Below are 14905 nucleotides of genomic sequence, written 5' to 3'. Positions count from 1 at the left end.
CTGGGAGGAATTATGCAAATATCAAAATGCCTTGATGGGTGAATGTCAGTCTGGAGGTGTCAGTGTTTCCTTAGCAGGCAGCATTTCCATGCAGACCACCCTAGGTATCGCCCCGATTTGTAATGCTGAGCCTCCATGATTGAAAAAAAAAAAACTGAAATCCAATGAATCGAAGTGGTCAGCCAGAGACAGTAAGGATAAAGGATGCTGAACATTCTTCAGCCATGAATATGACGCAGACTCTCTCTGACTTGCTACAGCTTCTAGTGCACACTATGAGAAACTCGCAGTGTGCAGTGAAATCGGAGTAAGCTATTCCGGTACAGGAGAGGACCTTGTATAACTGTGCATTCAACTTTTTGCAGACATGACAAAATACCATTTCTGATTTACATTGTTCAGTGTTAAACATGAAGTATTTGCTGACTTGTAACCCAAAGAGTGCTGTCATAAACTACTAAGTCAATAGTGTGTGTCTAATTTTCCTAGGTTGCACGGTGTGAATGTTGGAAAAAGCATCTTTTGTATCTTGGATGTGGTGGTCTTGCTAATCTTGGGTTTGTTCCTTTTTATGCAGAGATGGGATGTGATCTCAAAGACTCAGCTGAAGAACGTTAAGAAGCTCTTCAACCGCGAATTGGCAAAGCATGAGGCCAAAGATAAGAAAGAGGTGAGAAGGAATCTGCGCTTGTATGATGAGTGATGATCTGTAGTCTCATGCCCCGTACACACGATCGGACTGTCCGCCAACAAAACTGTGGATTCTTGTTCGAAGGTTGTTGGCTCAAACTTGTCTTGCATACACACGGTCACACAAATGTTGGCCAACAATTACGAACGTGGGAACGCGGTGACGTACAAAGAGCCGAGAAAAAGGAAGTTCAATAGCCAGTGCGGCTCCTTCTGCTTGATTCCGAGCATGCGTGAACTTTTGTGCGACGGACTTGTGTACACACAGTCGGACTTTCCGACAACAAAGTTTTTTTGTTGGCGGAAAATTTGAGAACCTGCTAGCAAACATTTGTTGGCGGAAAGTCCGACAGCAAATGTTCGATGAAGTATACACACAGTCGGACTTTCCGACAACAAGCTCACATCCAACATTTCTCGTTGGAAAATCCGACTGTGTGTACACGGCATTAGGGTTTGTTTACACCAAGCGTCCTGAGCTGTGTTAATTATGAGAATCAGTGCAGGCTCACCACAAAGACACACAGAAAGCAATTGTTTTCTAAATGTGTTCTTTTCACACATCAATCCTTGGTTGAGGTGGATTGCGGTGCGTTGTATAAAAAATGCAGACATAATGCATTTTTCACCCTGCACCTTGCCTCATGTCAGTGCATCTCAGTGTAGCAGAGCTTGTGGTGCGTGGAGATGAAAAGAGTAATCTTGTAAAGTTTACATTAAATTTACATTACCTTGCATTGTTACAATGCAAAACATGGTTTAATGCCCCCCCCCCCAAGCTGTCACACATCGTAGAGCTGCCTGAACCCCCTAAAACTGAAAGGCAAAACATTTTAGAAAGGAGTTGTAACCATTCCCTACTCTATCAGGAGCTCAGATTTTTTTTTATTCTTGCTGTCTGTGTCCATTGGGGGAATTTCCCTTTATTTCTTACCCTGCAGCAGTTAATTTGTGGAAATTGCGCCAAAGTAAATGGAATTCCCATCTCACTATGTCTCCAGAACATAAAAGGAGGAGAACAGTTTGGGACTTTAAATGAAGGCGGTGACCTGGTAAGGTCCAGTGCCTCCATCCCTGTCTAAATGCAAAAGGGAGAAGGAAGTGGGACTTTGAATGAAGCACGCAGGTGTAAAACCAGTCAAATTTATTATATGTTAGTAATAAGGTACAAATGGTAGTCCTGATCCGTTATAAAATCAAATGATTGCAGGCAGTTCATATTATGTAATATCCATATTTGAGGAATATCCTATAAAACACATAATGAATTGAAATGCTGCATATATCAGCTCTACGCGTTTCATGGATTGATCCACTTTTCAGGAGCATGCACGCAATTTAAATTTATGATGTAATATAATAGAAAGGGTTCCTATATGGTCTGACCCTATCAAAAAAAGGAAGAGATAAATATAAGAACATAAAAAGACTATAGAGACCCCACTCTCTAAAATACTTACAAATGTAGCTGCATGATGAGAACGTGGCGCTGAGGATCAGAAACCCCCTAGGGGCATCACTACCGGGAGTGAAGGTGGTGTGGACAGCCTAAGCAGCCCAACGAGGACAAAATCCAGGGGGGAAAGATTCCCAAGAAATGGAGATAACCATGAATGGCCATGAGCGTTGAAGCCCACAGTCTCCAGAACAGGTGTCCTTATTGGAGGATTTTCCTTCTCTTCTGGCTCCGGTGACAACTCATATTTTTTAATCACTTAATGACCACCCATAGTACATTTGTCATTACTTTGACGCCAAATACCATTGTTACGGCAGCAGCTAGCTGCCATAACCCCAGTATCTTCTTGTTCTGTGGGCGATTTTCTACAAAATAAAGCCTCAGCGGCGCATTTGCCCGCAAGATGACTTGTAGAGGCAGCAGAGAGATCGGTAAAGGCGGAAGCGATCTGATGGAGGTATGGACAGGAAGTCAAGTGAGGGCAAGATGGCCCCCACTCGACATCTGTTTCGCCTCTGGGCCTTAAAGGGCTGATTTTTTTTATTTTTTATTCTGTTAATCCCTTCCGCGCTATAGTCGAAAGACGGCTACACCATGGGCCTGAATTGCCGGGATGGCATCCATGCACGGTAGGATGTACATGAGCTGCCTCCATGCGCAGCACGCTCTGTGATCAGCGAGTCAATGAGATCCTGGCCCCTTACCACGTGATCAGCTGTCAGCCAATGACAGCTGATCAAGTGATGTAAACAGAGCCGGTAATCGGGCTATTTTTTTCTCAAATAACCCGTTCACCGGCTTCTGTCAGAGGGACAACGGTCCCTCACACAGAGAGCCACCGCCACCTCATCTGAGCCCACCAGCGCCACCTGCCAGTGCCCATCAGTGCTGCCTATTGGTGTCACCTATCAGTGCAACCTCATCAGTGCCCATCAGTGCAGCCTCATCAGCACACACCATTGAAGGAGAAAAATTCATTGTGAGTGGGTGGAATGGTCCCCCTTGCATCGGCAGTCAGTGGGTGGAATGGTCCCCCTTGCATCGGCAGTCAGTGGGTGGAATGGTCCCCCTTGCATCGGCAGTCAGTGGGTGGAATGGTCCCCCTGGCATCGGCGGTCAGTGGGTGAAATGTTCCCCCTGGCATCGGCGGTTAGTGGGAAGAAGGTTCTGCCTGGCATCGGTGGTCAGTGGGAGGAATGTCCTCCCTGGCATTGGCAGTTGGTGGGCGGAGTGGTCCCCCATGGCAGCGGAGGTCGGTGGGCGGAGTGGTCCGCCATGGCAGCGGTGGGCGGAGTGGTCCGCCATGGCAGCGGAGGTCATGCGGGCGGCGTGGTCCCCCTGGCAGCACTGTCATGCGCGCTGTCTTTTACATGGGGTGCTGGACCCGAAACTGTAGGCACCATCAGATGGGAGGCCAATAAACCACATCCTCAGCAGTCTCTGGAGGAACCTTTTATTTTTACATACATTATAACTTTTGTCTTTACTTTTGCCCATTTCATTGTCACACACAGGCTGAGGACAACATGAGACGTGAAAAAAATCTGGAGGAAGCCCAGAAGATCATCATCGAAAATGATCCCAATCTTCCAGAGCCAAAAACGGTAAGATCTTTATATACTAAATCCAGTCATACAGGAAGCTGTTTTTGAACGTGTCAGAGAAAACCTTATTGCTCACAATAATCAGAATATCAATTTGTGCTATGGAGGATACGATTGGCTTCCATATTTCCTCATTGTCATAGCTGAGACTTGTGAGCTCTGGCTTCGGTATGGAGAAGGTGACCTGGAACAAGCATGTAGATTAGGAAAGTTGGGGTGAATTGGAAGTAGAGGTCAGTGATGGAAATTCCTGTACTTCCCCACTACAAGAACTGGCACTCCAGGTAGACCACTAAAGAATTGGTTACAATCAAATATGTGGACCAATTTTATCTTTTGTTCAGCCAGTCTTTGTGGTCCTGATACTCCTGCTACACAGTATAGTCAGGTGGCAGCCTTGTTTGCGCTTGGCACAGATGTAATTCACCTTGCGTCCCAGCACTGCTTCTTCCATTTCACTGGTTTGGTTTACACTATTTGGATTTGGGCCATGTCATTAAAATGACCAAATGAACAATTTTATGTTTTTTTATTTGCTCCCTTTTTGTTACGTTGAATTTATTATTGAGAGTCTTTTGTTCATGCAAGTATATACCCGTTTAATACTGCTAGGAATCCAGTGCTATACTATGCACTCTTTTCTCCAGCATTGTTATCAGGACGTAAATTAGGACTAGAGAACTTCCTCCTTCTTCTTGTGTTGGCACTTCCTGTCCTAGGGTGCTGATGCTTCTTGCCCATAGATATAGCACAGGGAATGAGCGCTGTCACCTTAGGACAGGAAGAATGCTACTCAGCAAGTTATAATACAGACAAAAAAAAAATCTAAAAGAATGGAACCAAATACAATCACCACATCTAAGGACTGGTAAGCTACATTACATCTTGTTTAGTGGTGCACCGAACTGAGAATTCAGGATGCACTTGGCCCAAAAACCAAAACCGAAATGGAGGGTTTTTAAATATATAGATCGATTAGATAGAGATATATATATATATATATATATATATAAATTTGTGTTGTATTCAACTTTTTAATTAATAGTTTTTGCTAGTGCTTTTGCGTTTAATAAAATGCGCATCCCTTTAGATTCTGTGTATGTCTTCACATGGGTCCGTTGCGGTGTTAAATATCCTGCTTGCCTCATTTTTGGTGCATATTTGGTCAGTAGCAAAAACACACCTCCCCATTGATATGCATTGAAAACTATACCTATGATGAACACCATAAACACAGCAAAATCGCACACGTTTTTCAGTGGCCATTATCCACACCTATTTTTTTTCTATTGGCAAAACGCCAATACAGTAATACCTCAGGTTGCGAGTAACACGTTTAACGAGCGTTTTGCAATACGAGCTATTACTTTTAAAAAGTAACAAAGTCTGTTTGCGAGTGTCGTCTCGCAAAATGAGCAGGATTCAAGCTTTTGCTGTGTGCAGTACCACATTTGGCCAGAGGTACGTGGGCACCGGTGACACTCTGAGTCGTTCGGAGCCACTCGGATGCACTCGAGAATACTCGGAGAGGCTCGGGAACCGAGTGTTTCCGAGCCTCTCCGAGTATTCCTAAATGTCTCCGGCGCCCTCTCCCACCTCTGGCCTCATGCGGTACTGCATACAATGGAAGTCAATGTGGAACTAATTATCTTCGTTTCCTTTGATTTCTATGGGGAAAATCACTTTGATATGCAAGTGCTTTTTGGACCATGTGATAAAAGTTACCGTTAACCCTCCCTGGCGGTATGATTATGTCAGATTTTTGCGTCTCAAAGCGGTACAATTATTTTGCATAGAAATTTGGCGTTTTATATTGTAGGCCTGTAATTCTTAGCAATAACACACTTAGATCTGTCCAAACAAGAGTCTAGTAGATATCCCGGGTATGATAAAGTTTGAAACACAAAATCATAAATTATAATATAATAAATAAATATATAAAAATAATATGATATTAAAATAAATTTCCCTATGATTCACTATCGCTCAATTCTGCAAGTGTTCTAATTTACTATCGCTGTTTTCTAGCTGGTCTAAAACCACTTTTGACGTAAAGGGACACTTTTTGGTTGCTATGGACAATCTCCAGTTTCCAGGCAGAAAGAACGGTATATATCATATAAAACTGCATGCAGGGCACTGGCCAAAGCACTGGGGACAAAAGGGATGTGAAATGATTTCATACAGTAATGTAATCTGTAAGAATACAGTACTGTATGTGTTATGATTTTTACAATTTTTTAATTTGCCGAAGGCTCCGCCCCGTGCGCCGTTTGCAGGGAACGGAGCCCGGCGCACACAAGCTTCGGGCAGAGGACAGAGCCTGGATACTGGGGACAAGGTAAGTATACCACACCAGGATCCTGCAATGCAATCCCGAGTGTGGCTCTGGGTTACCGCTAATGGTGCTGAAATTTAACCCTGAGCCACACTCGGGAGGTTAAAAGAGAAGTATGGCTTAATAAAAAGCTTGTGGGTCACAGGAGTGCACTTACTTTTGTACTCCTGTGACCGAGTCGGCTTATAGCGGCCTGTAGCTGACGTGGCAGAGCCATTTCAGGCTCTAGAAGGAACCACACAGCTGCCTGATTGACAGTCCCCTCTCTAGCTCAGCACTGCAGGAGCAGAGTGGAGAACGCTGACCAACAGTGGCCCAGAGCAAACTAAGAACTGGTCGATCAGCGGTCATGAGCTTATATGTCTAGAGCCAGAGTCCCTAAACGCATTGGGTGTGTTTTTACCAAGAATGTATTCAATCCAGAATTATAAAAAAAAAAAAAAAAAAACATGATGTACAACATACCGAAGGTAAGAGACAAGGCGAGTTGTCTGTTTTTTTTAAACGGCAAGAAATGGCATATAAGATGCTGCTTTGCTAATCTGCTGTTGATGAACAAAAAGAACTTTCTTTCACTCTGCAATATAGTAAAATGAGCTTAACAGGTTGATTCTTATTTCTTTTATTTTTTCGTAAACCCAAATGTGTACATCCTAGAAAAAGATATAGTTTTATATTGTTTTGTTGTGTTTCTGATGGTATTTTTTTAAAGTATTTTTAGAATAAAAACACAATTGCCTTGTTTCTCTTACAGTTGAAGATTCGGGACCTACAAGCTTATCGTGGTCAGAGAGTAAAAGTATTTGGCTGGGTCCATAGACTACGCAGGCAAGGTAGCCAGTTTTATTTATTTTATTTTTTAAATATACTTGATTCCTTTTTAGACCTTGCAAGTGTGTGTTCTGTAATATTGCTAATTTTGTTTTGCTGTCTTTTTACAACTTCATTTCGGACTTGTGGGAACTGAACCAAGGTAGTTCCAGCACTGAAAAGAAGCAACCTCCTTTTATTTCTATTCTGGTTAAATTTTCATTGTGGTTTTTGCACCCCACCCTTCCTGTTTGTGGCCTGTTATTGCCTGAACCCTTGATCTTTAAACCTGTCTTCTTGCTCGGGTGGCTTTTACTATAAGCTCTCATTAGTATAACTTTTTGGGTCATAACTGGGCATGCATACCTCAAAAATGGGATGAGATATGGGAAGCGGTGGACCTCAACAGCTTACGTTCAGGAGACCCCATTGAAAGAAAGGTGTGCAGTGTATTTTTTTTTTTTTTTCTCTTGTTTTGTTTTGGGGGTTTTTTTTTTCTATATTTCTATATATTTTTTTTTTTTTTAAGATTTTATAGGAAAATAGAAGGTATGCACCTCAACACCCACCTAACACAAATAGCTTAAAAATAAGAAAGCACTCATACAATGGACCAGGAAAGTTGCTGTTTTTATTTCTTTTGCATTTTTAAGCCATTTTGTATTTTTTTTTTTTTTTTTTTTTTTTTTTTTTTTTTTTTTTTTTTTAGAATTGGGCCACATACAAGTACATTATGACAGACCAAGCTATAAAAGAATGGCTTGAAAGAATAGATTAGATATTTAAAATGGTATATCTTAGTAGTAGAGAGGAGGGTCAGGTAGCAAGATTAAATAGTAGATGGGGATAAAATTGACAAATTTCAAGGAAACTAGGAAATATACAGAGAAATTGATAGAGTAGGTAGCAGAGGGGAAGGGGAGTTATGGAGAATTGCTGAGGAGTGAGGGAGACCGACAAATGGAGAAGAGAGGGTTGTGGAGGTCCATTGTATGTTTTGATTACTATCACGCAATAAAATGTGTTATTTGTTGTTTTACTATGGAAAATCAAATAAAGTTTAAATACAAAAAAAAAAAAGATGGCCTACCTTTTTAAAATAAGACCTCCAGGTCTGGGCTTTTACTTCTGGCACTTCCATTTCCACCCGGTCTTCCTTCCGGATTCAGGTTCGATTCACAATGATGTCACTCCCACATCACAGCACTCTCTGTATTCGGGGCACACTCTGTGCTGTGAATGCAGAGCTACTGCACTTGCGTCGGCAATGTCATCATTTGAAGCCAATGTGAATATCTTCGAAATTGGGCACGTTTTGGAGATATTCAAGGTACCCACAGGAAAGGTTTATTATAAACTTTGTTATGGTTATGACTAAGGCCTTATAGGCTGAAACACGTCGACTGACTTAATCTGCGTTTGTTTACTGTGGCCACTGTGGCTATTCAATAAAATGAAGAAATTTTAAGAGGAGCAACTGGAGTGCATATAATTTTTTCTACATTATTATAAACTTACCTGTAGGTAAAAGTTTAAACTCGGAGTTTGCTACTATTTTAAGCTAATTAGTATAAGAACCATATAAAAATCACAACTTTATTTCTATTTACTGTTTTATTTCTGTTTCAAATATATTCTCACTCCTTTATTTCTTTGTCTATAGGCAAGACTTTAATGTTTGTGGTGCTCCGGGATGGTACCGGATACCTTCAGTGTGTACTTAGCGATAAATTGGTAAGTTTTGTAGCCTAACAGTCCTTACTGGTATTGTTTCTTCTAATCTGTTCAAGAGAGCTTCAATACAAGTTTTAGTGTGACTTGATCTTTATAAATGTATACAAGATAACTTGTTGCTGCTCGGAGGAAATGACTATAGTTTGACGATTGACACTGGGGGAGTCCAAGCTGATGTGCAGAATGCATCCATAATTCTAGTATGGTTTATTCATTATATGTTAAGTTTGTTTAGTCCGAGAGGTGCAAGCTTTGCTTGGTTTAAGTGTTTTGTTTTTTTATTTTTGTTTTTTTTTTTGTTTTTTTTTTTTGTTTTTTTTTTTTAGTTTCATGATACTTTATGGACTAATTTGCTATATTATTTGTTTATATGTTTTGCAACAAAAAATAAATTAAAAAAAAATTTGATTGAAAAAAAATGTATATCTTTATTTTCAGTGCCAGTGCTACAATGGACTTGTCCTGTCTACAGAAAGCACAATTGCTGTATATGGAACCCTGAACCTAGTTCCAGAAGGAAAACAGGTATGAGTGGAAGGTTTGAAACCACAAGTTGGATCAGCACAGCTAACAAATAAAATGAGATCCTTTTTATTATAGCATTACAAGACAGGTACCAAATACACGTTCTTCAGGGTGACACATTTTAACCTCTCTGGTCTTTATCTAATCAAATGGGATTTGATAAAGATGAGTAGGTCTAAAGCAATCCATAGACAATACATTCTGTTTGTACAATCTCATTTAGATCAGCCAACAACCCTGTAATACTACAAGGGACTACGTGCCCGGATGCCCACTCCTTCAGTTAATTGTTCGATCTGATTGACAGCCCAACAATCAATTGAAGGATCACACATGGCAAGCTGACAAAGCTATTGCTAATTGCGAGGCAGTGGTTTAGCTTTGTCTTCTTGCAACAGTAAGTGATGTTAGTGGCAGGATCTTCAGGCAAGAGACTTCTAAACAGATTCACAAACAAATGATTTGCTTAAGAAAACTGTATACTGTGAGGCACGATACGAAACCTACTGAAAAATAGATTTGGGGTTCACATATACTTTAAGAGTACCTAATATTGCATTCAGCCCCTGTATGATCATTTACTCCCATTTATCTACTTAAAGGGTAAGTTCCACTGGACCCCCTCCTCACACCCCAACCCCCCCCCCCAGTCCGACGACCTGGAGCCCGGCGATCACCCGCTAGGAGACCTTATATAGCTGCGTCCGAAAGTCCCTCGGCTTAGTCTCCTAAACATACCTCATAAGGAGGTACGTCTAGGAGCATTCTAATTGGTCGGCACAGCCATATGGGAGGCGCAGACCAATTAGTACCTGCGTAGCCTGTCCTGTCACCGCAGGCGAAGAGGGGAGAAAGCCACAGGGATTTCAAATCCCCAGACTGGTAAAGCGGCTATACGATCTGTCAGAACGGGTGATCGCTAGACTCCAGGTTAGTGGGACCGGGGAATGGGAATGGGGTCCATTGCAAGTTGACCTTACTTATTTTCTGTAAAGGTGAACTTACACTTTAAGGACCACCCTAGATCAGCTATAGATCAGATATACTGCTACAGGGCAGCCCTCCTGTGCAGAATTGTGTATATATATATATATATATAATTTATTCTGCACTTCCACCTAGGGGGCATGCCGCTTCTGCTGCGATTAGCTACAGCAGAAGCCGTTCTGCGGGTACTGGGCACTGGTCCACCGGCACCCGCCAATTGTCGGGCAGAGACACAGAACAGAGCTCTACCTGTGTAAACTAGGGAGAGCTTCGTTCTGACAGGTGGAACATAAATGATTTTGTGTCCCTGCAAAGCAGGGAATAAAATTCATCAGTTACTGTACCTTAGTAAGAGCAGCACACACAGCACAGTAAAACACTGGCTAGGCACACATTTAACCCTTTGATCGTCCAAATATTTAACCTCTCCCCAGCCAATGTCATTAGTACCAGTGACAGTGCATATTTTTAGCACTGATCACTTTATTTGTGTCACTGGTTCCTCTATCTTCAAAATTATCAGTCTTTTTTTGTGTATAGCGCAACAAATAAATGCAGTGGTGATCAAATACCACCAAAAAATGCTCTATTTGTCTGAAAAAAATATCAATTTTATTTGGGTACAGCACTGCATTACCGCGCAATTGTCAGAGTAACGCAGTGCTATATCGCAAAAAATGGCCTGGTCATGAAGGGGGGTAAAAGTATTACATTGGTCTCTTATTTATTTTTTTTATTTTTATTTTTTTCCAGGCACCAGGGGGACATGAACTAGCCTGTGATTACTGGGAGTTGATTGGTCTGGCCCCTGCCGGAGGAGCCGATAACCTCCTGAATGAAGAATCTGATGTGGACGTCCAGCTAAACAACCGTCACATGATGCTTCGTGGAGAGAACATGTCCAAAATCTTCAAAGTTCGCTCCACGGTTATCAACTGCTTTAGAGCTCACTTCTTTGACCGAGGCTACTATGAGGCACGTTTATCTGTCGTTATAAAAAATAGTCTATTTTCCTTTGAAGCCATCAGCTTGTTTTGCTTGAGAAAGGGTGAACTTCTGTGGTCTGATTTACTAAGGATGTTAAGAATATTCACTTAAAAAATTGTATTCACTTCAATTATCCAATCATATGAATGACATCTGCAAGTGATTGACTATTCAGCATGAACAGTGATTTGCTTTTCACTGGATAAATGAAGTTAATATTCACACAATTTTTTGAGTTAAGATTCTCTTTTTTTTTTTTTTTTTTTTTTTTTTTTTTTTAAGTATTATGAAACCCTCCAAGAGAAAAAACAGAAGATCGTTATTGTGTCATGTCACTTTTTTAGCATAATGAACCTCTGAAAGTGTGATTCATTTTTGCCTATAGGGTGGTTCCTTTTGTCTTTTTAGGGTTTCCCCGGAGGCCGCATGTCCCAACGTTTGTTGATGTGCATGGGGGATACATTCTCTGTGCTTGAGGAATGCATAAAAAGCATTACAGGCAGTTTAAAAAAAAGAATGTGATTTGGTGCTGTGGCAGCAGAATTCGGGCAGCATGCAGACAATCAAGTCAGCTGGTGCTGTACTTCTAATGTAATCACGATGCATTAGATCACACTAACTGGAAGTCAGGGAAGCACAGCGTGGGAGCAACATAAAGCAGAGATCTTCCAAAAAGAGGAAATGCAAGTGTTTACAGCACAGGAAAATAAAGTTTATTTTACAGCTAGTAAAGTTGAACTAGAGGATAATGCACTTTGGTTTTAAGATCATTTTAAAGGAAAAGTTCACCTTTTCGTACATGTTCAACCCATATTTGCGGCTGTCAGCTTGTACTTCTCAATGAACTACCATGGCACTGTTGAACACTGTGGGTAGTTCATTATTTTCTTCCTGTCAGTGAGTATCTGTCTGGCCATACAAGGTACTAGCCAACAGATACACTGACAGGTCTGCAGGAGTCCTGCTTGGAACCCATTATCTGCTGATTGCTGCTGCAGTGCTTTACAGGCTCCCAAAAACAATAAATACCAACTTTTTTTACCTGCAAGAAAAGTGTGCATTTATTTTTTTTGTTTAAGAGGTGAATTTATGCTTTAAATCAGAGGCCTCCAAACCTTATAAAACAAAGTGCCAGTTTATTGTCCTTGGGATTTTAGGATGGCCGGATTGTGGCCAGCAGGGGCAGAAAATGTGTAGGGCCCGGCATCAGTGAAAATAAATATGGAGGAGTAGTAGTGCCCCTATTAGTAGGAGGTATAGTATCCCATCATTGGTATTAGAGGTCGGCCGATATGGGTTTTTCTCTGGCCGATGCCGATATTTAGAAATCGCGGTGGCCGATGGCCGATATGTGATGCCGATTTTTTTTGGGCCAATAGATTAGGCCGATTTTTTTTTTTTTTTTTTTTCCTCCTTCATCTCATAAAATTTAACAGTTAGACCCCTTTCACACTGGGGCGTTTTTCAGGTGCTTTTGGGCTAAAAATAGCGCCTGTAAAGTGCCTGTAAAATGGCTCCCCTGCAGTCTCAGTGTGAAAGCCCGAGTGCTTTCACACTGATGCGCTGGCAGGATGTTAAAAAAAAGTCCTGCAAGCAGCATCTTTGGAGCGGTGTATACCTCTCCTCCACCACTCCTGCCCATTGAAATGAATGCGCACCGCTGCCAAAGCGCCTGCAAAGCGTTTCGGCAGCGGCGCTTCAGGGGCGCATTTAACCCCTTCCTCGGCTGCTAGCTGGGTTATAAGCTCCCCGCTAGCAGCCGAATAGCGCCGCCAAAATGACGGTAAAGCGCCGCTAAAACTAGCAGTGTTTTACCGTCGACGCATGCCCGCTCCAGTGTGAAAGCAACCTAAAGTGGTACAGAAAATTTTTTACATTTAAACATTTATTAAACAAAACACGATCAGTTCACTTGTATGTAGAATTTAGATAAAAAAAATATAAAAAAAAACTATATCTTAAAAATAAATACACAAAAACAGGTAATCAAAACTTTTGGATGAAAAAAAATGGGCTAACTTTACTGCTTAGTTTCTTTAAAATGTATTAGTGTATTTTTTTTTTTTTTTTTTAATTGCGTTTGAAAGACCACTGCGCAAATACCGTGTGACATAAAATATTGCAACAACCGCTATTTTATTCCCTAGGGTCTCTGCTAAAAAAAAAAAAAAATATATATATATATATATATATATATATATATATATATATATATATATATATATATATATATATATATATATATATATATAATGTTTGGGGGTTCTAAGTGATTTTTCTAGCAGAAAATACAGGATTTTTACTTGTAAGCAACAAATGTCAGAAAAGATTTAGTCTTTAAATGGTTAAACTGAGAACTTCTACACACTGAGCTCAGTTCATTCATAAGACCCCATTCACACAGGGGCAACACGACTTGCAGGTCGCTTCAGCGAGGCGACCTGCAAACGACTGCCCGGGCGACTTGCAAAACGACTTCTGTATAGAAGTCTATGCAAGTCGCCCCCGAAGTCGTACAGGAACCTTTTTCTAAGTCGGAGCGACTTGCGTCGCTCCCCTTAGAACGGTTCCATAGCACAGAACGGGAGGCGACTAGGTCGCCTGACAAGTCGTCCCTGTGTGAATGGGCTCTTAGTGTAAACATTGTATCCTTCAGGTTCTTTTTATCAGATTTGGCAGGCTGCCCAGAGAGGGGGAGAAGTCGCTTCACAGAAGAATACAGGCAACTTGTATTGACTTCAGAAGTCATTTGCAAGTCGTGCTGAGTTTAGCACAATCGGCCGATGCCAATTAAGTAAAAAACACCAAATATCGGCCTATATATCGGTCGACCTCTAATTGGTATCGGTGGAAGCAATAGTGCCCCCTTTCTTGGTATCCGTGGAAGAAATAGTATCCCCTTGTTGGTGTCAGTGGGAGGATAAAGGGCCAGATAAAGGCTAGCAAAGGGTCACAGTTTGGAGAACCATGCTTTAAATCGATCTTCATTTCACCTTTGGAATGTTTTTGCTGATCACATTTGTAGCATGTCGCTTATTTAGATCAGGTTTTATTATGATTGATTTATATAGTGCTCTCATAGTTCGTAATGCTGTGCAGTGTAAATCATCTATTTATAACACAGCATAACGTGTGACTTTGTTCACAGGTAACACCACCAACCTTGGTCCAGACACAAGTTGAGGGCGGCTCCACTCTTTTCAAGTTGGACTATTTTGGGGAGGAGGCGTTCCTGACCCAATCTTCACAGCTGTACCTGGAGACCTGTATTCCGGCACTGGGAGACACATTCTGCATTGCACAATCCTATCGTGCTGAACAGTCCAGGACAAGGCGTCACTTGGCTGAGTAAGGGCACTAAATGAGCGCTTGGTTAGACTTTCTAATTTTCTTTTTTAACCCCTTGACCTCCAGGCCTTTTCCTGGCACTTTTTGTTTCCATGTAACAATCAGTATTTTTTGCTAAAAAATATCTTAGAACCCGCCAAACGTTTATATACTTTTTTTTTAAATCACTTGCAAACCAGCATACGCAGTTATACTGTGGCAGGGCGGCTCTATTGCACGAATCGCCATACCAGTACGGCGCTTCGTGTAATAGATACAGTGGACGCATGCGCGGCACCTGTGCTGATGCATGTGGCCGGCGGTCGCAATGTCTGCCAGCCACCCACGATCGCTCCACAGAGAGGCAGAATGGGGATCTGCCATTGTAAACAAAGCAGATCCCCATTCTGTCAGGGGGGGTACAGTGTGATCGTTATTATAGTA

General features: G+C 41.6%; 1 protein-coding gene across 2 annotated transcripts in view; it reads left to right on the top strand.

Annotated features, from left to right (window-relative positions):
- Window positions 1-14905, top strand: part of NARS1 (asparaginyl-tRNA synthetase 1) — a 39483-nt gene that overhangs the window by 12979 nt on the left and 11599 nt on the right. For both annotated transcript variants that reach the window (XM_073620280.1, XM_073620289.1), the window contains exons 4-10: window positions 578-670; window positions 3664-3753; window positions 6846-6924; window positions 8565-8635; window positions 9074-9160; window positions 10901-11122; window positions 14283-14482. In XM_073620280.1, coding sequence (XP_073476381.1) covers window positions 578-670; window positions 3664-3753; window positions 6846-6924; window positions 8565-8635; window positions 9074-9160; window positions 10901-11122; window positions 14283-14482 — 842 coding nt within the window. The remainder of the gene's footprint in view (window positions 1-577; window positions 671-3663; window positions 3754-6845; window positions 6925-8564; window positions 8636-9073; window positions 9161-10900; window positions 11123-14282; window positions 14483-14905) is intronic.

Source organism: Aquarana catesbeiana, linkage group LG01 (assembly GCF_042186555.1).
Source record: "Aquarana catesbeiana isolate 2022-GZ linkage group LG01, ASM4218655v1, whole genome shotgun sequence".
NCBI classification, from domain to species: Eukaryota; Metazoa; Chordata; class Amphibia; order Anura; family Ranidae; genus Aquarana; species Aquarana catesbeiana.
The sequence above is the reverse complement of the archived record's forward strand: the minus strand, read 5'-3'. Positions and strand labels throughout refer to the sequence as shown.